At 42.1% G+C, this 27,588-nt stretch overlaps 4 protein-coding genes across 4 annotated transcripts in view; 2 read left to right on the top strand and 2 right to left on the bottom strand.

Moving 5' to 3' along the window:
- The window catches only part of Dh31-R (Diuretic hormone 31 Receptor), a 35,185-nt gene extending 32,852 nt beyond the window's left edge, over positions 1–2,333 (bottom strand). Inside the window, exon 1 of the mRNA XM_044395810.2 lies at positions 2,120–2,333. The gene's annotated coding sequence lies outside the window, so the exon portion shown is untranslated. The remainder of the gene's footprint in view (positions 1–2,119) is intronic.
- A 1,740-nt stretch (positions 2,334–4,073) lies between these two features.
- Positions 4,074–5,532, bottom strand: LOC108059992 (uncharacterized). Its single transcript, XM_017145489.3, has 3 exons — positions 4,828–5,532; positions 4,559–4,755; positions 4,074–4,239 (listed from the first exon to the last, which is right to left on the bottom strand). The coding sequence occupies exons 1-3, from the start codon at positions 5,514–5,516 to the stop codon at positions 4,145–4,147; spliced, it is 981 nt and encodes a 326-aa protein (XP_017000978.2). The 5' UTR covers positions 5,517–5,532; the 3' UTR covers positions 4,074–4,144.
- A 1,193-nt stretch (positions 5,533–6,725) lies between these two features.
- LOC108060004 (uncharacterized) lies at positions 6,726–8,908 on the top strand. Its single transcript, XM_017145504.3, has 4 exons — positions 6,726–7,030; positions 7,434–8,052; positions 8,469–8,662; positions 8,730–8,908. The coding sequence occupies exons 1-4, from the start codon at positions 6,781–6,783 to the stop codon at positions 8,834–8,836; spliced, it is 1,170 nt and encodes a 389-aa protein (XP_017000993.2). The 5' UTR covers positions 6,726–6,780; the 3' UTR covers positions 8,837–8,908.
- Positions 8,909–12,954: 4,046 nt separating this feature from the next.
- LOC108059978 (odorant receptor 23a-like) lies at positions 12,955–14,171 on the top strand. The gene is made up of 2 exons (XM_017145473.2): positions 12,955–13,670; positions 13,745–14,171. Exons 1-2 carry the CDS (start codon positions 12,955–12,957, stop codon positions 14,169–14,171), a joined length of 1,143 nt encoding a protein of 380 aa, XP_017000962.2.
- The last annotated feature ends 13,417 nt before the right edge of the window (positions 14,172–27,588 follow it).

The following is a 27,588-nucleotide window of genomic DNA, read 5'->3' as shown; positions in this document are numbered from 1 at the left end:
CAACCGGCAAAATGGGATGTATCAATCAATGGGGCAAAGCCACAAATGATGGGAAATTGATAACAAATAGGGGAATCGGAATTGGCCAATATTTGGGGGAGCTGAGAGCTGCGGGAGAACTTTTATGATTTTGATGGTGTTTACATGGACGTGTACATCGCACAAATCATTCATAAATCGCTTTTAATAAACAGCCAGAATAAAATCGTTGAGTAGAAAAATAACCTGCTACTCATCTGGGCGAGGTGGTAATGATTTTGAAAAGCATTCTCAAATGGCTAAATAAATAAGTTGGTCTAAATTGCTTTTTTTATTAGGCAAAAGAATGTTAAGGCTTAATGCGGGCTAACACGAGTTATATTTAGCATAGTATTCCAATTAGCGTATTTATTTTTATAAATTATGATGCTTTCCAGACCCCGCTGATCAAAATTCAGTAAACATAAAAAGGTAATTGAAATAAAAAGGTAGTTTGATGCATTAAATGAATTTGTTTTGGTTCTGCTTCTGCATTTAATGGATTTTTAATTGCCTGTGCTTTTTTCGCTTGCCTATGCTCACTGCAGTAACAAATAAATTGTTTACGGCATTTAAATAACACACTTTAGAGTCGCTTGAAGTCATTACCTTTTGCCTTATCTGTTTAAAGTTGCACCCCTAGCGATTTCAGTATTTGCTCTAGTAGAAAAAGATACTTCCTGAATTACCAGCTCGAGAGCTGTGATTTATATGTATCTCTGGAGAGTCATCCATTCACTGGAAGCTCACGAATGCAACGGACTACTATAAACTCGTATATTATCTCTGACAATATTTACTCATTAGCCGCTGCATTTCGCTCACGTGGACATAAACAAAGCAAAAAGCAGCAAGAAATAATATATTCCTCTAAATAAATTTTCTGGTCCGAAATATTCCCCGCCTTTTATCCAGCTAAGAGATAGCGCTTCGCCAGAATTTATTGTTTAAAGTAAAAGCTAATGCAAACCCACGCCACCGTTACATCGTACATATATAAGGCCTATGTATCTTGGAACAATATCTATGACATCTACGCTGCATTCCGGGCGCCACGTAAACGGCTAATGGCAAATGGCTAACAGCATATAGCGAATTCAGCCGGTGGCAAATTGTTTGCTTTCGGCCGCCAGGCTCAACTTGTTACAGTGACAAATGACGGCAGATATATCATGATCATCGCACAATAATGATAGTGTCGCGTCGTGCTGTGAAATCATCGTCGATTTGCAGATTGGCGATTGCAGATTGCCGATTGCCGTCTGTACTGTGCGCTCAACAATTAAAGACATTTCGGCCAGATCGCAAGATTTATGGCCTTACAACGTGCGTCAGCATGAAGCTGGAAATCCAAAATCAAAAATCAAACGAACAAGGAGAAATGCTGCTCCATTGATTTATGCAGCTGCTGCCCGGATTTGATAGCCGAACAAAAGTCAATTCACATGCTGAATAGATGGGCCCAAAACTAAATCCTTTGAGCGGTTTTTGCCCCAATCAAGTATTTGCATAATGTGCTGGCCATTGGGAGCATATCTTAAATATTCCTTTCATTCTTAAGTTCAGTCATACAAAAGAGTCAGAGACGCATACTCGGGTTTTCACTTTCACGTATTCTTTTCATTTTATATCAGGAAACTACACAGCAACTTTAAGGGAAAAGTGTACAAAAGTTTAAAAATTTTCATGTAGGTTTAAAAATAAATATTTTATAATTTTGTATTGACAGAAAGAGAAAGTTATTAAATAAAAATTAAATAATCTGTTGTTGTATAAAAATGTAAATCACATTTTAATGAAGACTGCATTACTTTGCAGAAGAAACATTTTAAAAGATTTAATATTTAATAATGGTTAAAAAACTAATATATTAATTTATAGGGAATATGCACTAAAATCCCCTTTTTTTTAGAGAAGGGTAAGCCAAAATTTAGAGAAATTTGCATAGCCATGTCAATATAGTGGTATGATAAATGGGAAAACCTAAAAAGATAAAATCCCTTGAAAGTGTAAGTCGGAACACACAGGCCTCATAATTTCCGGTCCCCAGCAGCCGCATGTGTGCGTTTTGAAATATTTGTCCCATTGTGAGTGGGCTTACCGTGAATGTGGAGGAGGCTGGCACAAGAAATTCCTCCTAGGCAGCCCGCCGCATATCCTGCGGCGATGCAGTGCTCGGCTCCCGACTTTTCCTGGCTTTTCTCTTCTAGCCCAGGATCCCGCTGCAGCCAAGCGGCGCTCGTTGACGTTGTCGGCAGTTAATTGAATTAGTTGTTAATTTATGGCTATGTTTTCACTGGGAATTTCGTGAATGTGCGCGGGGACGGGGCAGAATGAGGAAAGGAAAGCTATGCCAAGGACTCCGGTTCTTCTTTTGTGACACCGGCGGCGTCGGAGAGTGGGACTTGACTTGATTAAACGCCTGCCACTTAAATTGGCATTTAAGCGACGCACTCGGGCACACAACCGATGACAATGGCTTCGAGGAAATAATAAGAGAATAAGTAGAGCACACACTTTTCAATGGCCGGAGCTAAAACTTTTTATTGTACACCCATTTGGGGGGTTTAATGAGCGATTCGCGCACACGCTTCGAAAATGGCTTTGAAAATGTTTCGAGGCTCCGCGTTATTTCGTTCCGTAGAGGAAAAACTTGCGATGTTGCCGCATCGGATGGTCGCCGGCAACTGAAATTCGCTTGCCACACGGCTCGCAGCCACGCCGGCTGCTGCTGCTGTAACATGTTCGAACTCTTATCACTGCACTGTGGGCAAAAGGCGTAGTCTCTCGAATAAAAAAAGAATTTGGAGGGCTGGTCCTCAAATTGCACTTTAGTTTTTAGTATTTAGGTCGGAGTCAATGCTCATGGAAGAAAGATGAAAAGTAGGATAACTAGAATAAATTAGCAAAAACCCTTTTAAAATAAAAGTATTATATTTTTGATATCAAAATAATATTTTCCTAGATATTGCTCGTTTGCTTAGTTTACTTACTATATAGAGTTAATATTTAAAGAACGAGTTCTAGTTTTATCTACTTTTATTTTAATTTAACGACTAGAATTATTACCTTGTAAACAGACTACGTTCAATTCTAAACGAGTACCATTTATTTGTCTTATGACTAACTTTAATATTTTCCATTTAGTTTTTTTTTTTAATTTCATCTGTACAAAGATTTTTGACCCATAGTGCGAGGTTTTCCGAGCTTTTACAAAGCTTTCCGCTGCAAATTGGGCACTGGGCTGAATTTGTTGCCCGCAACTTGTTGTGCTGCCTGATAAGAAGAATAATTGCTCCAAATGAACCGAATTTAAATGCGGCCCATTCGACTCTGCCGCCTATGATTACTATGAGTTGGCGCCGCTCATAAAACGCCAATTCTAATAGTCGCTATTAATCAATTTAACAGCAGGCAATTTCTAATTTTAAACCAGATTATCAGCAGTAAATGATTTTGAAAAGGGGGAACGGCTTCAAAGTAAATTGGTTGCAAACACTTGTTGATAGTCTGAAATGGAAAAAGTTTTTTTTTGGAAAGCACCCTTATGTAAAGAAAGATTGCTTGGGTTTTGTCCTTGCTGGTCCTTAAATATTATTACCCGAAAAGCGTAAAAAAGCTTTCTGTAAGTTTACAGGATAAAGGATCTCAAGCTTTATATGAAGTGAATTTCAACATAATAGAACTCTTTTAACCAACTTCTTTAACCGACTTCACCTCGGTTAGCTTGCAGGCGTTTAGATAAAGTTCAGCCAAGATTGGAATCTGATAATATGTGAACCACTTGATAGATTGTCTCACACGCTGTTTGAACACCTATGTAGATAGGCCGGGTTCTTGAGATAATATATCGCTTGTCTGGTAATTGTCACAGACAAATGTTGACACCCCGGCTGTTCTGATATGTCCGCAATTATCTGTAATTGATAGGGCAAGCTTTGGGAATAGAAAACGAAAGCCCCAAAGTCCCAAATGATTGTATGCGCCAAATACGTTCCCCGGGCGGATCTCTTTGTGGCTCATCCATCGCTAATGGTTAGACAAACATGTGCAAATCTTGCTTTTAGAGCTCTCTTTAATGTCAAATTCTTTGTTTAGTTTACATTATCAAAGAATTTTTAACCGCTTAGGACACGACGTAGGTGAAAGCAAAACCAGCCTCATTCTGCCTGTAGATGGCGTCGCTGTTGAAGAGAACCATCAAAGGTCCAGGGTTGTTGCCTAAAAAGAAGAAATTTATAACATTATTTATAACATTATAATTTAAAGGTATAAATATTTAGGAGTACACATAAAACAGTCTAAACCTATTTTATGTTAATAAATGTTTACAAAAGTGTGAAAAATAGTTACGAGTGCATTAAGTAATAAAGTCTTTAACTATTCTAGTTTCTTAGTGGTTTTCCCCTTTAAATAACATTGGGTCTGATTTTTTCCATTTTAAAATCTCTACCTTCAACGATTTTTTTAAACGTTATTAAAGATTTGTTGGCTAGTGTTAACTGAGCTTTACCACCAATGAAAGCTCTATGAAACTTACTCGATATGACCACATCCTTCTTAATGGAGCCACAGAAGTAGGTGGCGTGCTTGTGGCTTTCCTCAAAGGTTGCCTGTGGCACCATCAGGAAATCGGCATCCAGATCGTTGGTACTATCGCTGCTATAGCAGTTCTCATCGGTCATCATGGTGGAGGCGGAGACCACATCACCAACATTGAAGTCATAGGCACGAATGCTGTTCAATTAATAGTGAGAAATAATTTTAAAAATATTATTAAACAGAAAAACAGCGAGTTATTCTACTTACACAAGGCCCTTAGTATCTGTTTCTCGACGGAAGCAGATGGCGTAGTTCAAGTGACCCGGATAGATGCCCTGGCCGTTGTTGTAGTTGAAGGACTTGACCGTGCCCTTGGACTCGGGGAAGTACTGCAGGCAGCCGGGCGGGGCCACAAAGAAGCCATCCTTGATGGTGCTGGCACGTCCCTCGATGACGGACTCCTCCTCCTCCAGGGTCAGGGATCGAACGGAGGCTCCGGCCGGGCACTCCAGCTGGGTCACAGTCATGTCCCAGGCGGCCTCAGGCAGTCCAGAGGCTCCGGCACGGTCGGCCAGGACAATGCGCAGATCCACAACAGCTTCACCATCGGTGGCATTGAAGGGCACATAGATGTGCTGCCAAACCTCCGTGCCGCACAGTTTCAGTCCATTGACCTCGAAATAGTCCCTGGTGCACTCGGCATAGGTCAGTCCCGATCCATCGGATTCCAGCGTGGGTTGGGCCATGGTCATTCCCCAGTTAATGCGCAGCTGGCAAACGTACTTGCTGTACGCCTTGATGTGATACTCGCACTCCCGCGGAGGATTTGTGGGATTCACCAGATTAATGTTCTTCGAGGAGGTGGAGCCTCCGCAGGTGGGCTTGGCCACCGAGGCGGCCTGAATGGCCGAAACCGCCACCAGGAGGAGCAGGGCGCTTGCTATGCAGTTCTTCATCGTTCTGAGTCTCCACAGCGGTCAGTCGGCGGCTTTTTATGGCCCGCCGGCAATCTCACCTGTCACTCCTATCGCTACCAATTGTCCAGGTTCCAGTGTCAACAGCCATGATCGATTGGTTTTATCGCTCCGATGGCGATGGCCCAAGGGGGCACCTGCATTCTGACGACAGAAATCGCAAACATTTGGAGCCTCTTTATTTTTAGTTAGCCAGGGGAAAGGTATTTTAAGAGCTATATCAGTGCACATAAGGGTTTGCTAAATTCTTCGTGTTTTTGTGATGTCTAGGGATAATTCTATGTAATATGTCTAAAAAACTATTGTTTGGAAATCGCATTTAACAATCCGCATTTGCAAAAGAATAGTTTGGGATTTTAAAAGATACCTTGGACAGATAAATCTTTAGATAAATTAAGAAATTATTCGAAATAATTTTTGTAAATTTGGGACAATTTGATTTATAATTTTTTATAAAACAAATCTTACACTTTTTTTGTTATCGTAATCAAACTCTCCTGCGAGAATCCAAAACAACAAATTCTAATTTAATCCCAATAAAACCCATAGATTAGTGATAAGTTCTGATGTTCACCCATTTGACAGCGCTGTTATCAGTTAAATGTGCGAGTTTCTTGACAGCAATCAGTTGATTGGCATTTTCCGTATACTCTGCTCTACTATGAATAGAACTCTTAGCTGGAACTGCATTTATCGAAGCTCTTGCCCAATTCGTGTTGTGCAATTCGACTCTAATTGGGGTCTTGTCACTTTCACACACCCTCCGATATTTGATGGCTCTTTTTACTTTTTGACATCATCATCGTTACCATCGATCGTCACCTTCATTTGTGGCGATGATAATGAGATTGCCAGCCAGCATTCTTCACGACACTTCGAAGCCCCGTCCCAAAGCTCACACAGTTGGCAAACATAACCCAGTTTTGACAGATCTAAGATCAGAGTTGTGGACACTTCGTCGAGGTTCAATGACTTGATCGATCGGCGATGGGCAAACAAGTTAATAGGCGCAACTAGCTCGCTTTGAATATTCATCCCGGTAAGTGACGAACCGAGCTTCTTACCAAATATTGACACGCCATTGCTTCTAACACGAAAATCTCATCACCGCATCGCTGCCAGCGCCGCTGTATCTTTCGGATTCTTCGGTCCAAGAAGTGCTATAAAAGCGGTGCGACCCCCAAGAGATCCAAACAGTTGATGTGAAAGTGCGTGGGTGAAGACAACCTGAGTGAAACCGAGGATTATGATTGGATATACGCTGCTGCTTCTGGGATTTTTGGCCTTTGCGCAGGCGCAGATGCTGAATGACACAACGAGTGGCCTGGCTGTCCAGGAGCCTGGCCTGTGGCGCCAGGGAAGGCGGAGGAGTGTCTTGGCGGACAGCTGCGTCACCAACAGCGGCACCACCGGCACCTGTCTCACGCGCTTCAAGTGCATGCGGCAATCGGGCACCGTCAACGGCTACTGCGGCACCTACGGTGTTTGTTGTGAAAGTGAGTCGAAGAAAGTGATACGGAAAATGAGAGCCCCAGAAAGTGGGTCAAGAAATATTCAACCTTGTTTTCGGTGATTTAAAGAATGTAGTGGATGAAGTTATTTCTAAATTTTTATAATTCCTTTTCAAAATATATATTTTTTGAAATCTATTTTTTTTCAATGAGATATGTTTTAATTTATTAAATCAATAGATTGTATAATTAGTTTAAATATTTATCGCTTTGATTTTCGTTCTTTTCGGAATATATTAATTTTAAAGAATAAAAAAAAACATTAAAATAAAATTTTGAAAACATGATCACCTTCTTATGTAGGTAATATTATCTACCTTGATTTAAATATTTTAAAATTAAATCAAGCCAGTCAAGAGTTTAACTAAAAGGATCTCTTATTTTTTAGCAAACCTTCAAGTGGGGGCTTCTACTCGCCAAAAGCGGACTATAATCAAGAATCCTGTCACAATAGCCAGCGATTTGAGTACCTACACTATCGAGGCATTTAGCAGCAATGTGCAGCAATTGAGAATTGACTTCGAGCAGTTTGTGATGCAACAGCCCACCGACACGGATGGAGTTCTGGAGTGCCAGGACTACTTCGAGGCGGGCGGCTTCAAGTTGTGTGGCGTGAACGATGGCCAGCACCTGTATCTGCCCTTCAATGCTGGCGCAGGTGTTGATCAACTGACCCTCACCTTTGTGGTGACCTCCAGAGGAACTGCACCTGCCTGGAGGTTGATTGTCACCCAGCTGGAGGGACCACCGCCGAGTAGCCGGCGGCGTTCAAGCACTTCTGCCGGCTTGGGTACCTCCACCAACTCGCTGCAGGATCTGCGCGACATCTTTGCCACACATCACGCCGATTACGAGCTGCTGGCTCCGCCGGGCTGCCAACAGTACTACACGGACTCATCGGGCACCATTCGCAGCTTCAACTTCCAGACTTCGGTGACCAGCAACTATATGCCCGATTTGAGCTACAACATATGCATCAAGTCAGCGACCAGCGCCAGCATGATTGAGTGAGTAAAGTTCATTAAAAAAGCAATTTAAATGGATCTAGTTTCCTAAGGAAGCCTCTAAAAAGTTTATGAAAATTATAGTTTACTGGAATGTATTTAGAAAATATTTGCTCAGGGTTTTAAGTTTTCTTGTCATCTACTGAATATAATGATATGTTAAGCCCTTTCGTTATTCCATTTTAAACAGGTTTTTTGTCTTTACTTCAATTTCATGCCCTACGGCATGTGTTCATTATTTTAAATTAAGTTGCAAAAGTTTTAAGTTTCCTTACTATCTACTGAATATAATGACATGTTAGCCCCTTTTTTTCCTAGGATGATCGTTTCATATTTTATTCAGTTTTAAATAGGCATCTCTTTTGTTAGTGATTTATTTAAATTTAAATCGCCCTAATTAAATGCCTTCTTCTCAACAGATACTCCTTCAGCAAGTTCTCGATGTCGGTGCAGGCGGACACTGGCGAGGGTTACGACGAGTTCTGCCATGCCACTGTCCACACGGCCGGCAGGCAGGAGGACTATTTGATGATACCGCAGGGCATTCTGGCCAAGAACATGGCCTACCAGCCCACCTACTACTGCGGCACCAACGACAACCTGCTGGTTTACGGTGAGTGGTTGGAGTTTTGGGGGGAAAAAACCGCTTGATATGTGATATGTGGCTTCCCATCTTGCAGCCTCGCCGCCCTATTTGATGCACTTCTCCAGCGATGAGCTCACTTTAAATCGGGAACTGGAGACGGGCTTCAGTATGACCTACCGTCTAAGGAACTCGCTCCTCTAACAACTCATGTGCTTTCCCAATAAGCTGGGATAGTTTCTTGCCTAGAATTTAATAAACTCGAATGTCTTTAAACCTGCGTTTGGTATTCAGTTAATGAGCTTGTCAAATCGAGGGGATTATGACAATTTAGGGGTCGGGGCACCCACAATCAAACGCACTCGCAAAAAGTTGGAGAAACGCATTAAGGAGCTTGTGCGGTCAGCGACACGATTATCCTTTTAGTTGCGTAATTAGTGTGATTAAAGTCAAGAGCTCCGGGGCCCGATGGGGTGCCAATACCCCGAGGCCGCTACTTATAATGCCACAAGAGAAGAGCGGCAAACAAATAGAAATGTATAAAATGCGCCATTGGCAGCTTTGAGAGCTGGGAATCGAACCGCGTCGGGAGCTCACAGAAGCAGAAGCCCCTTTCCCCGGCTGCCTTTCACTTCGACAAGGTGCTAGATTTGGAAGCCCGCTAATTGACGGCCAGCACATTCTTCCAGCGATCATGGCTCATTTAGCAGCACCCGCTCCCCGAGCATCACTCTCCACTCACCCACTCCAATCGCTTCTGGTGTAAATTGTAAAATGAGCCAATCAGGCACATGCCCAATCCCAACGGTTAATATTGGTGATTGGTTTGGGGGAGTCTCTTTATGGCTGGATTAGCGTGTTAGCACCTGCTGTGGGTAGCCCTTTAATGGTTGCCAAAAAAAATTACTTGAAAAATTAGTACCAAAACGTAGAAACTATTGAACTAATTATTTACCCAACTTTAGAATTAATTCAGAATTAAAGCCCTATACAATTATACCATTTATAACGATGCACATAAAAAACCGCAATCTACAGATATACTTTCCTTGAGATTTGACTTGCTGAAATAGGATAATTTGCCTCTTTAACATTTACAATCCACCTTCAAAAGAAGTTCCCTCATTCTAGGGCATCTAAGGGTCGTTGGGTTCGTTTTAATTTCTACCCACCTATCAGTAGTTCCTTTTTTCAGGTGGCAAACAACAAGCCATAAAGCAAAGTTCCCTTGGAATGGCTTGCAGCGGCTTTCCCAGGTACAAACTGCTAAATGTTGCTCATAAATTAACGCCAAACTAAACTGCTGGTGGGTGGTAGAAGGAGGCTGGCCAGGACCTCCTGAGGTGGCTAAGGCTAAATGCTGTGAGTGGCAAAAGATCGACGACAGCCAGCAACTGGCAACGCGTCGCAGCTGCAGTGAAAATAACGAAAATGCATTTTAAAACCCCCAAAAGCAAACGAGGCGAAGGACAGAGCGAGGAAAAAGCAGGAAAAACAAGGAAAACACACTGAGCGAGCAGAAGGAAAAGGGCAGCGTTCCACTGGACTGGCCAGTTTCGCTCTCCCTGTCTCCCTCTATCTCCCTGCCTCCTTCTCGCTCGCTCAGCATGTCTGGGTGTTTAAGTAATGATTTTGCAAAATATGCGCAAAAGTGCCAGCACCAACACCCGGCAATATGGTGCCCTAAATGGAGTGTAACCGGAAGTGCGAATAGCGTGCAGCTGGGGCGACCAGTTGACCAAGATAAGATGCCGCTGCGATTCGGGCTTAAAGCCCTTAAAGCCACCTCGCATTGATGGCTAATAAGCAAAAAGGGAAAACTCGGACACACGAATGCAAGCCAATTTGTCATGGTCAACAGGGGTGTGAAAATGCATGCCAAAGTGCTTTACATAGAGCTGCAGTTTTTGGCTCGCGAAAGTGCAAATGGAAATTGTAACGGACCATGTAAGGTGCACTGAGAGAAATATAAACTTTTTTTTTCAAATGTAAAAGGAAACAAAGTAAACATATTACATCAAACCGGAATCTTTGTTGAACTCAAAGGTAAATATTTTCGTCTGAAATTATACGTTTCCGGTTGAATAAAAGGTTTTTTTAATAACAATTATAATAACAAACTTCTTTATCATCTTAAAAACCGATTTGAAAATGAAAATGATTTGAAATCTCTTCTTAAGGTGCCTAAAAGAATGCAACGATGCAAATGTGTATAGATTTGATAGAATACTTTTAGACATCATTCATTTATTTTTTTAATGGTATACAAAGTGTATTTAAAAATACTTTGAGTCTCCAGAAGGGCTTAATTTATCAAAATATCTCGAATTGATGACCCATTTTGATGGTATTTTCACCGTGCATGCCGTCCCTTTCCCTCTCACCCCACCCCTCTCTTTCCCATCGAGCTGCTGTTGTCTTATCAACACATTGTCGCCAACATGCAGGCTCATGAAATGAAACGAAAATATTGAAGCTGTCCTTTGTGGCGGGCGGTCCTTTATCGAGCGCCGCCCAACGAAATGTCCTGCTCCCACAACATTTCTAAAGACAAAAACTGTAAATTCGAGATACAATTGCGATGCAGAGCGGAGTACGAGAAAGAGAGCGAGATGTGTGGGTGGAGAGGGAGGCGGCGAATAAAGGAGGGGCAGGAACCACTCACGTGTGCTCTGTGTGCGAATTTTTGTTGATTTTCATGGCATATTTTACACTGCCCGTAAATACACACGCGTACGTGTGTGCGAGGGTGCAGCAAGAAATAAAATTGAAATGAAATATGCAAACATGAAAAATATGCGCCAGCCCGAAAATATGCTACGAAAAAATTGCCAGTTCACAGAGAGGCCCCAACGCACACGGACATACACTTACACATTCAGATGCAGATCCAGATGCACACCCACACCAGTGCGCTCGCTCATGCACCCACACACTTGCACTGGCCACTCGGCTGCGATTTATTGCATTATCAATAAAGTGAATAAATTTTGAGGTTATTGTGGCGTGATAACGGCAATTTTTGTTCTTGCTCTTGTTTCTCCGGCATTCCAACGTTCGTCTGTGTGCGTGGGCAGGCGTAACTGTGGGGGAATGGGGAAAGGGGGGTGGGTGATGCGTGGGCCCCCTGGAATGGTAATACTGTGTAAATGGCGCTGTTAATTGAAAAATCACACCCATGCGTATCGCCGTTGCCAACAATTAACTGATTAAATGCTTAAGCCGCTTGGCTTAAAGACTTCCCATTCAAATTGCACGGATGTAGTAGGGATTTTACTGAAGGATCTCGAATGCAAAAACGGATTACTTGAATGGACAATGGCAAGATTGAAAGATTCCATTTTTTATAGGGCCCTCTGAAAATGTTGATCAATGTCGCAGACCCTTAAAAAGGGTCAACAAACAGGAAATCCCACATTAAATACCTGCTTTAATCACTAATTACACAAAGATTCTATAAATTTGAATCAGATTACTTTTAGGCAAACTGGTAAAAGTCCTCAAAATGTAATTTTTTGATTCTTCTCCCCCAAAAAGAATCCTAAAAGCTACTATTTGAGTGGAGACAAAATCATTTGGAAAACATTAAATTGAGGATATACAATAAAAGAAAAAAAAATTATTTTGTTAAAACACATACGAACATATGTTTAATCCCGCCAGCCCAGTAATTGGTTAGGAAGAAGTCCAGTTTTTTCTTTCATTAATTGAGTTCTGGCAATCGGTTGCCTATTTTCTAGCAATATTCAACTGCCACGTATTTTAAACTTGCCAATTAAATCATTATCTTAGGGTAGAATTTTGAATGTAATTTTTACAAGTATAGCCAAATATCCTGGGAAAAAGAACATCCTTCCTTCATTAAACGCTTTGCTCGTAGAGTAAAAGGGTATATTGTATTCGTGAGAAAGTATGTAACAGGAAGAAAAGCGTTTCCGACCTTTTAAAGTATATATATTCTAAATCAGGATCACTAGGCGAGTCGATCTAGCCATCATCTAAAAACGTATAAAGCCATTCCCGAGATAGACCTATTTTAATTTGTACACTATTTTTTAGGTTTTAATATTCTTTCTCTTAAAACTGTAGAGATACCCGAGCTTAAGGAAAATAGATTTTTTTATATGGGCAGTAGAGAATATCTTTGCCAGGGTGTTCATTTTCCCAGTATACATATGTGTCTATAGAGGCTAAAATTGCATTCGAACTTCTACCCTAGATAATGATTTAATTGGCCAGCTAAAAACAGGTGGCTAAATTGTGCTATAAAATAGCCAACCGATTGCCAGAAGTCAATCAGTGAAGGACAAGAACGGGACAGGATGAAACTTAGCAAGTCACTCAGGCAGGACTACTTTCGGGACCAATTGCTCGCCTGGCGGATCGGTGGAGCAATAGAACTCGCCGAGGGAAAATTCTGGAGCTGGGCGATGGCATTAAACATTTGTGCATATCTGCAGATTCCTATGTTCATGAAAGCTATGTTCAGCTTCGATGATCCGATGGAAAATAACTTCAACCTATTTCTGACGATCACATCGGTGGCCAATCTTGTAAAGTTAACCATGTACGTGTCCCAACTGACTAAAGTGGTTGACATTCAGAGGACTATCGCCAAGCTGGATGCCCGGGTTTCGGGTGACGATCAGGTGCTTCGACATAGGAAAATGTGCAATCATCTGCAAAGGATGTCGAAGATTTTCCTGGCCACTTTTGTCATCATCTTCATCAACGCTTCGGTGTCTTTTGCTTTTGAAAGTGAACGCAGCTTGTCGATGCCCATGTGGATTCCCTTTGACTGGAAGAACTCCATGACAGCCTATATTGGCGCTTTGGTCTTCCAGACTTTCGGAATCTTTATTCAAATTTTGCAAAACTTTGCCGGGGACTCCTTTGCTGCCTTAGCCTTGTTCTTGGTCTGCGAGCAATGTCAATTGCTGACCCTAAGGATATCCAGCATTGGATATGGTTCTAATACTCTGAAAGAAAATGAACAGGACCTTGTCGACTGCATCGAGGACCAAAACACGCTCTACAGGTAATACCTCTATCTGAACTTGTACCATCTATTTATTTACTACTGTAATATAATTTTTATACTTTTCATCTCAGATTACTCGACTTGGTCCACAGCCTAACATCGTATCCCGTAATAGTGCAGTTCTTGGTGATTGGCATTGATATTGCAGTGACCTCGTTTGCCCTGATATTTTATGTCCAGACCTTATCGGAGCGTATCTTCTACATGAGCTTACTGGTTGGCCTCACCTTGCAAATATATCCATTGTGTTACTATGGCACCAGGGTGGAGGAGAGCTTTGCGGAGCTCCACTACGCCGTTTTCTGCAGCAATTGGGTGGATCAGAGTGCCACCTATCGCGGATTTATGCTGATCATCGAGGAGCGCACCAAGCGGAGGCAGGTCCTCCTCGCCGGAAACCTGGTGCCCATCCATTTGAGTACGTTTGTGGCTTGTTGGAAGGGAGCATATTCCTTCTTTACACTGATGGCGCACAGAAGTGGACACACTAGTAACTAATATAATAAAATTAAATTGTAGAAATATAGTACACCCGAAAGCCCAATTACCCACGGCAGTATATGTAGTGACGAATCGCACCGGAAGTTAGGATATTTATTTAGTAGATCGCATAATAAAAATTCGTTGCAAAAGTTAAAATCACAACCTCGTTAGGAGGTTTTTTGTTTAATAAATAAAAAAATAATAAATGAAAGTATTTAGGTCAATAGAACTGAAGAATTCAAATTAAACGTACTAAATCTCAGTCTGGTTTTATCGAGTAGGCAAGTCAGTTGTTAATTAGTCCCCAGCATAATTTCCCCTCTTAATTGGCCCAAAGTTCTTAAATTAGCGCCTAATAATCCGCAAATTTGGCACCATATACCGATGATTCAAGCCTTGTGTTTCATTATGGCAATGGTACGAGTAAGTAAACATCGCCACGGTCTTTCGGGTTTTCCTATTACTAAGCCCGCCGCGAGTTCTTCTTTGTTTACATTCCCACAGAACCCACCTAATCTCAGAATGAGTCAGGGAAACCTCACGCTACTTATTGGCCAGCTAATTCATGCGGAAATGCAAATCTAAATTCAAATTCAAAACCAAATCCAAAACCGAAAGCAAAACCAAATCCAAAATCCCGTCCTACATCTTGGCACACTGAGTTTGAATTTGAGTCTGAGTCCGTATGCAAATCGGTTCGGCGACACGGTAACTGTTTGAACTATGAATTTCTCGCCGTTTGTGTTTATGGAAATTTCGGGAATTATGCAAAACGCTGCTGACTAACGCACATCCCCACCCACACACAGTCCATTTGTATTCTAACACCTTTTGTGTGTGGGTGTTTGGCCGGCTATTGTTTGCTCCTTCTGTATGAGTTATAATATGTTAATCGCTACCGTTTGCATGTTTGCATATTGAATAATTGTCGTTATGTGTGGGCGATTCGGGCCCTTTGTTTGTCGTCGGTCAATAGGTTCCATTATGGAAAAATTGGCGGACACATCAAACTGTCAACAGATCAAACAACGGCGGCATTGCTGCGCCACTTTCGACATTAGCTATTCGATTTCGATGATCTGGTGAAAGGGGTATCTCGCCGCAGGAGGGTTGACACGGATGATGGTGACGATGACGACAAAATGGGCGCATTGTGAGCATACTGCCATCACCCACCCCCCAGCCACCCTGAAAATGAGCGAGCCGAGCTGCGTTTTAATAAATTTGTAAACAGATTTGTTAATTTCAGCATAAAATTTTGATGAGAATTCAGCCATATTGCGCCCGGTGCTGCTCTCCTGGAGAAGGCTTCTATATCTCTCTGCGAATGTGTGTGTGAGAGTGCGGGTGTGTGCGTGCGATGGTGTTAAGTATGCGTGTTCAACACAAATAACGATAAAAACACAAAGTTAACTGCAGGCAGACAGTAACGGGGAAAAGCACTGAGAGAATCAATTTAGGGATTAGTTACCAAAATTAAAAATATTATTTAATATATATTTTGTAATTTCTTAAAATCGATGTATTGAAGTGCATTATCTACAAATCATAAAAATAAATTCATTATATTAACGAATGTTGCAAACATACATTTAAACCATTCAGACAATTTTAATACATTCTTTGACTTTTATGTCTCTTATACGAAATGTATTTTAATTTATAAATATTTTTATGATCCTTAAAGTATTTTTAAGAAACACAAATTCAAATTTGAAAAAATAGAAAAATTTTATTATTTTTCTCCGTGCAGGAACAAGCGAGCGCTGAGCCGGATTTTTAAGGCAGGCAAATGAAACTCCCGCCGCAAAGTGTGTGTGCGTGTATATCCTTCGAGCACAGCATCACCATCAGCAGGAGCAGCAACAACAATGTGGAGAAAAGGCGTAAGAATTTAATGAAAATCATCAACAAAGTGAGGACCATTACGGGGCGGGCCTGGGAATTGGGGGCGTTTTGGGGGCTGGAAATGTAACCAAGTTTATGATGAGCCACGAAAATTAAGACTACAAATGTTTGTTTGGCTTAAATGAGTTTCCCCTCGCTTGGCGACAGGTTGTTTTTGTTTTCCTTGGCCTGGGAATAAAAATAAAAGCGGCTTGTTGTTGTCGTCCTGCCGTCATGTTGAGTACTTTTTTTGTTCAAAGTTTAAATGCCAGCGAGACAGTTTACATAATGAATGAACAGATGGGCGGGGGCGGTGCAGGTTGGCTGTGGTTGGCTTTTTATGGCCATGTTAATTATTAGATAGAATTTGAAATGAGATTTCTGCCGAAATGGTCAGCAAATGTCGGTTGGCCGTCAGCCGTTAGTCGTCAGCCGGTCGCAACGATTCCCCATAATCATAAGCGTAATGGCCATGGCCAAAACAGTGTCAATGATGCCCGAAAAGTTGGCGCAATGGAGCACGAAACTAATAAGGATAATGCGCGGGTCCTTCCGATGGCATTTCGAGGAGCGGAAGTGCGAGACATCAGCAAAAAATAAATTCCGGCCAGCTCCTAATTGCATTGCAACAGTTTTCGTGTCGCTTCTGCTGCTGTGGCTGCAATTATCGCGAGTGTGCGAAAAAGTGCTGCATTCAGTGGGTGGCTGAGTGGTGCGTGTGGGTGGCACTGGGTGTTGCACCATTAAAAATGCTGCCTCATCTGCCTTTCGGCTTTCGGCGAGGGCAAAGTGCCACAAAAGCAAGCGCATAAAACGCGACATGGCGGCGTTTGGCAAACATTTTCCATTTTGCGAGCAGCTTTCAGCAGATGCGAATGATATTTGGCTTCGGTTTATGCGAATTTTTTCAGTCAGCAGCTCAGCCAACAACCGTAATTGTAATGAAACCCTGCAAAAAGAGATAATCGCAAAGCCACATAAGGATATTGAATGGCGCTTAGATTTTAACTGAACGTCGTTCAAGCTTTAAATTTACATTTTATGATTTATGAATTACATAAAACACTTTACCTTTCCCAAATTTAAGTTAACATTAACAAATTAATAATGATATTTTGTAATACTCTGAGTAATTTTATTTATAGAAAAACTTTGACAGTTTACCCAAAGTATTTAATGCATTCAATTCCCTTAAATTTTATCCTATGTTTTTTAAATATGTATGTACTGTGTACAACCGTAAAATGTGCTATTTTCCCGGCACACATTTTTTGTCCTGCTTGAGCGCAGGCAGCAGAATTTAAATAAATTCGAGCTAATTTGTAAAAAGTTTGTTTGGCTTCGCGCTGGCGTTGGCTATCGCATTTTTACGATTTAAATATGCTGGGCTATTAAATTCACTTTTTGGGGGAAGGACCAGAGCTGACAGTTCCGTACGCCTCATTTCAATTTGTTTCATGCTGTTGGCTTGTTAGCCGCCCGCTGGCGTGTCCTTGGTGCTTAGTCCTTGGCCCTTAACCCCCGGCCACCCTTGGCCGAAAAACTTGCGCTTAAGCTATACATCAATGGTGGGCAGTCACGAGAAAAGCGTCGACAAGCGACTGTCAACGCCAGTGTTGCCACCATAATCTGCAGAAACACAAAAAAAATCATAAAAAACTAAGGAAAATATTTAGAAATAAGCTTAATTTTGGGTTTTTATAAATTTAAAATAATTTGTAGTTTAATGAGAAATTGCACGGAATAAAAATAACAAGGGATCCAACATGTTTGATCGAACATCCCTATGAATGAGTGAGCCTAAAAGTAGGCAGCAATTTTATCTTAAACGTTGCTAAAAGATTAAGGCCCGTTTTCTCGTTGGCAAATTAAATTTAAAGTAGGGTTTAATTCTGAATTAATTTAATAATTTTTAATAAATAAATCTTTAACAAAAATAGCCAGATTTATTGTTGATAGTCTTTTCTGAAATCAAAACGGCACCACTGAGCCGCGTGTTTCCGCTTCGCGACAGAGATTAAAATTTTTTCAATTTTCCCCCAGTTTTGTTTGTTTGTCGGGGGGCGGTCCCGTAATCATTGGGCACTTCCCCTTCTTAGTGGCAAGCGGAGATTAATGTTTTTGGGCCGCGTTAACAGTGACTAGCTCAATCCGCCAAGGTGGCCGTGATGCTCATTGGGCCTTATGAGTTTTCCAATTATCTTAATGTGCATAAAAAACAAGGGCGGCCGCAAAATGCACACGCAACGCTTAAAACGTGAAACGAGCAGGGGAAAACGCCGTGGAAAACAAACAGAAATGCGTTGAAAATTTATGACATCTTGTTTTTTATGGCCAAGAGCAGAGGTCCTTGGAGCGTGGAGTTCGCTTTCGATACGCGCTCGATTGGCCCACGGCCCTGGGGGCAAAAAGGATGTGGATGCAGAGGAGGCTGCAGAGCAAGAGCAGTGTGTGTGTGTGTGCTGTCAATTCAATCAAACGTTTCATACATCAGCGGACACGGCAACGGACACACCGAGTCCCCATGGCCAGCAGAGGCACGATCACACTCACACCCGCAGCTGGCTTTAACCCTTTAAGCGCCGGATGGGCAAAACTGCTCGCATAACACTAACCAAACACGAACGATGCCACTAAGCGACAGTAAAGTGCAAAATTCGTGCACCAGAGTGCATGAAATGTCGATGAAATTCATAAAAACTGCTCACGTTTTATTGAAATAAAATATTTATGTAATGGACAGTGAACTCTTTGCGTGGCAAAATGGGCGGTGGGCCATGGGAGGTAGGCGGTGGTAGGTAGGAGGAGGCGGATACGGTTTTGGGCATTTGCCAAAGGTTAACATGCCCGGCGGAGTGGGCCACTAAATGGGCAGCGGAATCGGCATGCAGATAGGTTGCTCTCAAGCTGTTCTCAAAATCATTTGAAAGGAGGAGAAATATAAATAATATATATTTTTTTTATTTTTTTATTTTAATTTATTTATATGTTTATTTTTTTTTTTGGTAAAAGTCTTTTACTAAATCCAGATCTAAGAAAACTTACTCGTTAACAATGCTTCCTTTGAAACTGTGAGACACTCTCACTTAAAAAGCTAATAACACAATTCCATTTATGAATTGAACTCTTTTTTGGTAAAAGTCTTTTACTAAATCCAGATCTAAGAAAACTTACTCGTTAACAATGCTTCCTTTGAAACTGTGAGACACTCTCACTTAAAAAGCTAATAACACAATTCCATTTATGAATTGAACTCTTTTTTCTAGAATAAAATGAATACCTACCACAAATCAGAGGTTTTTCGGTTGATTTCAGAAACCGAAACGCCCAGCACTCCACCTTTGAAATTGTGTGTGTGGACTTGTGGTTGCGTGGGCGGACTTTGTTTGCCATTCGCCGCAAAATGTGTTCACCTTGCTGTTGCTGCTCCATTTGTTGTTGCTGTCGTTGTTGTTGTTGTTGCGGTCACATTTGAAGTCGTAAATTTGTCGCACGTAAAGGTTTAAGCAGCCATGTTACGGCTGCCATCCGCTCCCTTGAAACCCCTCCAGCCTGTCGCAGCTAAAAGGTTCATCAGATAGCCGAAGGAAAAAAGAAAGGAGCAAAAATTATGTTGCTTCTCCGGTTTCTGATGCTGCTGCTCCTGCTCCTGCTGCCGATTCCCGTGCAACGATGGCATGCCCAGGAGCCATCGCCATCGCCATCGCCCCCGGTTGTAGTTCTCGGGTCGGAGTCAAAAATTCATTGAATTGCGGCCGCTGCATTATTAATAAGCCGAAAAATTGTTGTTGCCTGCCACTTGGCGAGGGAGGTGGACTTTTTGGGGGTGGGTGGTGGAGTGGTGGATTGCAATTGAAACGTGCGACGGCAACTTTTACAGCCGTCTTGCATTTATTTCAATTTGCTGTCTGCGTCTGTGCTACCCGACCTTTTCCTTGGCTTCGCCACAATTCTTTTGTCTTAACCGCCTGTCGCCCATTTCTTTCCCTCGGAATTTGCCTGCCGCACGAAGCCGCCGGTTTTCCCCGCTTTTCCCGCTCCACTGAAGCCCTTGGATTGGGCTGAGTTGTAGTTATTGCTGCGGAGTCCTCGGGAAATCGAGAAGTTCTTGACTTGGAGCATCTTGTCGTCCTCCTCGAGCTAAGCTGTACTTTGATAAAGTGCGGTTCAGTAGTGTTGCCAAACGGCAAGAGTTGTCTGGAATCAAGGTTCTCTTTATTTGGTTTTGGTAATTAACTGTGGGTTATAAACTGCAAATATTGGACTACTTAGCTTAGATATCTTTCACTTTTGTTTGTCTAATTCATTTTAGAATATTTATTGTTATTATATATTTATAAAGCATACTACTGTTGTTATATATAAGTTACATTTTCTACTTATTTAATTTAAGCCCATTAAGTGATTAAGTGGCTTGTGACCACAAACGCAATATCTATGAAAATAATTGAAATTATTAAAGTAACTAATATCTAAGTCATAAGAATACGATTTTCGACAAGTTTATGTTACAGTTATACAATTCAATAAACGCTGTGTAAATTGGAATTAAAAGAAATCACATAAGTGCTCAGATTATTTCAATATTTTCCTTCCCAATTTACACAGTTTTGTGTAATTCCTTGGAATACATTCGAGTAGCAAGTACAAATATTCCTGCTGAAAATATTTATTTCGTTGGCATTAATCTGTAAATAACAGTAGCAATTCGAGGACAAAAGGACCCAAAAAAAGATTGTCGTTGGACGCCACACAGGGGCAATGGCAATGGAATTCTTGACCTATGGCAGGCGGCAAGTGTATCGCATTGATTGATTTTTCATTACATATCCAGGCGGCATCCGCTGGGGGTCGTAGGCTCCCGGTCTTGGCATGCATGTTTACCACTTCCGGTTGCCGCAGGCGGAGCGGAGCGGTGCAACGATTGCAGCACAGTGGCAGCCACATTGGCCATTGTGACAATGGAACAACTGCATTTTTGGCCCGCACACACTGGCCCAAAACGGGTAGTGGGAATGGGAATGGGTATTGGTTGGCCAAAGGCGACTTGTTTCACATTTCCGTCACACATGCAACTCGATTCCGTTTCGTTACGCCCACATCCACATTTGGCCCATGCCCCCATGGCCCCCTCCCTTCTACGGCTGCCGATCTGGCCATGTCAATGTGGACAACTTCACTTTAAGCGAGGGACCAGCATTGGGCTGGACCCACAGGACGAGGATGAGGGGACAAAGGACGCGTGGCTGGGGCATTTGGATGCCAAACGCCAGGCGAAGGATTCTCCATGTCCTTTGACACGCGCTCGATTGCAATTTCTGTTTGCATCTGTGTGAGCACGCGGAAAAATGTTCAGCCTCTTTTGTAATCCCCCATTTGATTTCAAATATTGTATTGCAATATCCTTGCGTTTACGCTGTTTATAATAATTAAAATGCAACTAGCAATGAAACATGTTTTTGACAGAATAATTAAAATTACTTATTTTTAGTAAACCAATTGGAGAGATTATTATTTAGAAATATAGAGAGGTAGTCGAGTGACTCACACAGCACTAATAAATAAATATTTACCTATATTTGTAATAGATTTAAATTTTTTTGTCCAGTGTAACTGCAATGCCAACAAAATGTAAGAAATGCCTGGCAGCAGCAAAACAGGCCGAAACTCCCGTCCGAAGGACCCCCGCAATTTGGCTCAAATGTGCTGCAGACTGTTTGTTGCTATACCATTCCGTTCTAGGCCTCCTGCAATTCCCTTTAAAGTTACATTTTTCATTTGCCATGTGTGAGTGTGTGGGTGTGTGTGTGTTAGTGTGGGCAAATATGCAATATCCTGTAGCTGCCGCTCCTCCTGCGAATCGAGAGCAAGTGCCAGTGTTTGTCATTTTTGAGGCTGTTAATTTTAAACTAAAATCGATTTCTCAACCGAACAGATGCATCTGTGGAATGGCCGGAAAATATTGAAAGGGGCTTGGGGGCGTGGCATTTCCCTCGATGGCCCTGGCAGTGTGGTATGTTTAACCTCGTTTGCAGCAGACACTTGTCTAATGTTTTATTGCTGTCTCACTGGCAATGCAATGCAATGCAGTGCGATGCAATTGCAATTGCATAAGACTTAAATTAATTAATTTGCCACACACACAAACACACACTCGGGAAAAGGAGAGAGGAGGCGGAAGTGAGAGGGAGTAGCCACCGACAGGACAAATCCTTTGGCAAGTGTCTGCCTAATGAGCTGCAATTGCTTCGCCTGCTGCTCCTGATAAAAACCGAAGGAGGGCGGACACAGTGACTTCTGCTGGCCAAAAATACAATAAAAAAAAAGAGGGAAGAAGGAAGAGGGAAACGTGGCCAAGAAGAAGGCCCCCCAGAGCAATTTGTGGCAATCAGCAAATGGCCAAGGCGATGCTGCTGCAGCTGCATTAGCTGCCGGGCGACACTTTTGCGTTTTTCGTAATTAAATTAGTGCCAGTGTCGAGCATTAGTTACACTTTTCCCACACTCGGAAAACGGGGGGAACTCGGAGCACCGACCACTCGGGTCTGGCAGTTTAAATTCGCCACAAACCTCAGACTCGGGCTCCCCTTCATTGTCAGCAACTGATTTTGCACACTTTTGTGAGGCATTTTAAATGTTTATTTGTTCGCTCGTTCTATTTCCTTGGCCAGCTTAGTTGTGTGGCATCCTGCGGTCATCCCGGGTCTGAACTTTTGCCTCTGATTTCGCACAAGTTTGGGCATTAAGGGCCAGACATGGAGATCCAATCCGAGGACCGGCTATGCCATGGTTATTAGAATACTTGTGCGAAAAACGCTGCTACTGCTACAGCCATTGCTACACACAAAAAAAACACGTCGAGATCAAATCGATATGCACATGGTAAATTTGTGGTATTTATACGCATATCGCTTTTACTGGTAAAATTTAAATTAAATAATATAATTTCGCCAAATTCTCTTTAGGAGATTCTCTGACTTCAAAAAAGACAGTGAGATGCCGGGGTCAAGTGAAAATTTATACCACATAATATCAAATCGATCATCGTTTAATTTCAAGTTTTTTTTGGAGTACTGCTACTGCCACAATGCAATGTACACATTTTTCCTCAGCCAGGCTCAATTTCATTTGCTCGCCGTGACCCGAAAGCATTTTCCAATTGTGAATTCACTATCCTGTTTGTTTGCCGTTACTTGTCGGCCCGACTGCAAAACTATTTTCGAAGATTTACGACGAAATTGTTTCGGAACTTTTTGATTTCGTTTCGTCGCACGTTGCAACTGTGCTCGCTGCTCGATTTTGGTTGGGTTTTCTGGGGTCTGGGACCCCCTCAAAAAAAAAAGGATTAGGAAGTACGTGCATGTGACCGTCCGAGAGCTGCGGGTTCTGGCCATTTGTCACCCCCGTCCAGAGCAATTTACAGTGCCCCGGAGCAAGGGGCACTCTCAAACTCACTCACACTCAAACACTGGCAATGTGTCCTTGCTGCCAACTTAATTACACGTTTGCCAAACGAGAAACCTGGCTCTCATTTTCACTTTTGCCACTCGCCCCTAAATTCAGATGCCCGATTATTATCTGCTATTTGCATCCCTTCGAGTGCATTTTAATACGCTTAAGTGCACGGCGAGTCCCTAAAACTATGCAATGAAAAATAGTTCAACAACTTTATTATGAAATTTCTGCAAGTCAGGCTGCAGTCAAAGCTCAGAATAAATAAAAATACCATTTGTACCCCGGCATGTGTGCATGAGTGTGTGTGTGTGTGTTAGCCGACTGAAGCGCTTGGCAAATAGAAAACAACACAACGAGGGTCGGAAAAGCGAACGACTATGGCTGGAAAAACAGCCAGCGACAGGGACAGAGACAAACTGACGAGTGTGCTTAGTGGGCCATGCAAAGGTTTAGTTTCCACTCTTTGCTTTTTTCTTCCCAGGCTTCTGCTCTGGCTCTGTTTTCCTGCCAAGTCTGAGCCCTGTGTAATTGCTAAGAATGCAGCTGAAAGCAGCTTGATATGCATGTGCTATGGCTACGACTACAGATGCGATTTGAGCGATGCGAGATGCCGGGGAACATCACAAAGGCAGTCGGATCATTATTAAGCTGCGACGCAAATCCTACGGTTACTGATGGCTCCGGCTTGGGGCACATCTCACAAAAATTGCACAGTCCAGAAGCCAAAGCCCAGGGCAGGATGTGCGCGATAATTTTGTTAACAAAGTTCTTAAATCCATTTATTTATATAAAGAGGCTTTTCTAAAATGTTATTAACACCTACGTTTCGAGGTGCATAGCTTTCATTTTCCAATTATTTAAGGCCGTATAATAATTGGTTTAGTTTCTTTAAGCCGACTTGCTGAAATTATAAACCCAATTTTTGGATTTTTGCTGACATATTAAAAAAAAAGGTCCGAATCAAGTACATCAAACCCCGTTGATTGGCACTCAGTCCAGAAATTCTTAATTTTCTCCCAAAAAACTTAACGGAATCCTTTTAAGAAAACGAAAAAAATAAATAATTTATTTTAGTGAAATTACTATTGACTGCCATGAAAGGGAATAATAATTCTTATAAAAATTTAAACTGAGACCAACGTTTTTATGTTTAATTTAATATTGTACTAGTACGAGAGTTAAAGACTCAAGAAGAATGTAGCCCTTATCACGACTAAGCAAGGCGAGCACCAAAAATCCTGGCAAACTTTATAATTGTTACGGCTTCTATGCAGCTTAAAGTCCAAATTGGAGGTCTCGTCAGTTTGACAAGTTAAAAAGATAAATATTTAATTTACAGTTACCCATGGCTTGTCGACTTATCCCATAATAAGAATTAGTATTTGAATTTGCTCAGCAATTTTAACGCTTGGACGGGCAGTCATTAAAGCGAAAGTCGCCATCGCAACCGGAAACGGAAAGGGGGAGGAGGTGGGGTCGGAAATGGGTAGGCGGTGAGCAAACACACAAACTAACAGCACAAACACATCCGCACCGTTAATGTGCCTGTGCCTTTGTACGTGTGGCATGTGGCTGGTGGGTGGAGCCCAGGGGGTGGTGGTGCCAAGTGGGGTGGCGGGGAGCTGGGGGGAGTGGCGGTGCCGAGTGGGTGGCACCCACAGTTGGCAAGTTGCATGCGCTTAATGCAAATCCTTGAAACCACTTGCGGCCCACTCGAAATTTTTAATTTTTCCCACAAAAGCCGCACTCGACAGAACTCGAGGCGCATCAACATCAACGTGTGTCTGTGTGTGTGTGTGATAGCCGATGTGGCATTGCCGCTGCAACTTGCAACTGTTGCAATGGGCATGAAACAGAAACACTTTGGGCCGCCATGCACCTAGGCGGAATTACAAGTACGCGCCATGTTCGTTTGTACTTCCACTAGCTGTGGGTGTTGGTGTGGCTGTGTGTGTTGGCCACACATCCTCAGTGTGTATGTTATAGATAGCAGGAAGTTGCGAGGACGCGGGAAGGACTTGTGGACCGAGTCGAGTCGGAGATGCGGCGGCTCCCAGTGTAAATAGCATAAAAAATGCCAGTGCATCCGTCAGTTGATCCCGACTTTCGAAACCCCTCGCCAAAGGCCTTTTGTAGATAAGATATTTATTATCTTCCATAATTATACCCGTTACTCGTAGAGTAAAAGGGTATACTAGATTCGTGCAAAAGTATGTAACAGCTAGAAGGAAGCGTTTCCGACCCCATAAAGTATATATATTCTTGATCAGGGTCACTAGCCGAGTCGATCTAGCCATGTCCGTCTGTCCGTCTGTCCGTCTGTATGAACGCTGAGATCTCAGAAACTACAAAAGCTAGAAGGTTGAGATTTCCCACACATATTCTTTGGCTTCCTACGCAGCGCAAGTTTATTTTAGCCGAGCGCCACGCCCCCTCTAACGCCCACAATCGCCCACTAACGATTTTAAAATGGGTCCTGCGCCCACATCTTTAAAGATTTCCGAGAAGTATAAATGCAATTTTGTTGTGTATATTTATACCTATCGAAATGTAGAAGACATTTTTCAAATCGGACCATTCATTAAAAAGTTATACGCAATCAAAAATTATATATCTATCTCCCTCGCACTCCCTTTAGCTGAGTAACGATTATTAGTCGGGACACCAACCCGACACAGCGTTCGCACTCCCTTTAGCTGAGTGACGGGTATTAGATAGTCGGGACAACAACCCGACTATAGCGTTCTCTCTTGTTTTTAATTTATTATTTTCTGTTTTTTTTTTTTTTTTAAATAAATGAATTAATTATTTTTTAAATAATCGTTATAATGAACAGGCTAATAAATATAATTGACTGGTGTCAATCGAGATAACTTTCGAATAATATTTTTTGTTCAAACGTACGTTTAATCTTTTTTAATTTATTTTATTAATTTGTATTTGCATGAAATTATTAATCCTTTAAAGCACTTCAGCCTAACCTCAAAGCCCCAAGAGTCTAGTCAACTTAAGTATAATATTAATAGATTTTAGTTTTTAGATTAGTGAACAAAACATCACAAAATTAATTTTTTTTGTCAATCAAGATAACTTTTCTTTAATATTTTTTGTACATTCGAACATTTTATCATTTTGCTCATTTGTATTTGCAAGAATCCTTTTTAAGCACTTCAGCCTAAAAGGCCCGTGAACGACTTAACTACATAAGTCTGCAATAACATCCAGGTAAATAAGGACTTTAATTTTCAAAAATAGTTTAGAATTTTAGGTTTTCTGTCAATCCTGATATTTTAACTGACTTTGCTCAAGAGAACTCACCAACGGATGCGTGCAACTCCATTGCAGAGTATTTGGCAAAGCACCGAGGCCCTCTGTTCGCAATTGTGCGCTGCTGCATCCTCCCACTAAGTGTGTATTTGTGTCCGTGAACAGGCGTGGCAGCACTCGCGCGTGTGTGTGGGTGGGTCCGTGCTTATGAGTTCTGCGGGGAAACTCACTCATAACGCGCTCGGTGCTCATTGCATTCGTGAACTTTATTAATAATGGCGCCAAACAACATGAACACCGCCGCATCAGAGCATCGGAGCTCCGGAGCATCAGCTTCAGCACCAGTATCCCCGGGATCCCATCATCCGTGGCCGCGTCCGTCCGGGAGTTGAAAAAAGGTATGCCAACTTGTAACATACATATAAATATATATTTCCAGCGGGCGAAAAAAGTGGCACAGAAAAAATGCAAACGGAAAAGGAGAGCAAGAAATGTGCACTGCAAATTATTATTTTTTGCCCGCGGCTGAAGGAGTCTGAGCTGTAGTCAGTTTAATATGCGTTGGTGTTTTCCCTTTTAGGGTGTGGCAGCTGGCTCTGTGTGTGTATGATGAGCTGAGCGGCAGCTTCAACACTTTAAGAGCCGCCTAAAAGCAGGCAAGTCATCAACAAGAACGACAACGCCGAAGACGACGTCGTTGCGAAGCGATGATGACCATAATGGCGATGATGATGGCATTAATAATTACAGCCCGGCATGCTCGCATGCAAGCCAGAGACATTCATCTTTTGCCAGCCAAAAACTGAGTTCCGGGGAATGATGTG

Source organism: Drosophila takahashii, chromosome 2R, assembly GCF_030179915.1.
Source record: "Drosophila takahashii strain IR98-3 E-12201 chromosome 2R, DtakHiC1v2, whole genome shotgun sequence".
NCBI classification, from domain to species: Eukaryota; Metazoa; Arthropoda; class Insecta; order Diptera; family Drosophilidae; genus Drosophila; species Drosophila takahashii.
Note: the sequence above shows the minus strand (reverse complement) of the source record. Positions and strands in the feature narration are given on the sequence as shown.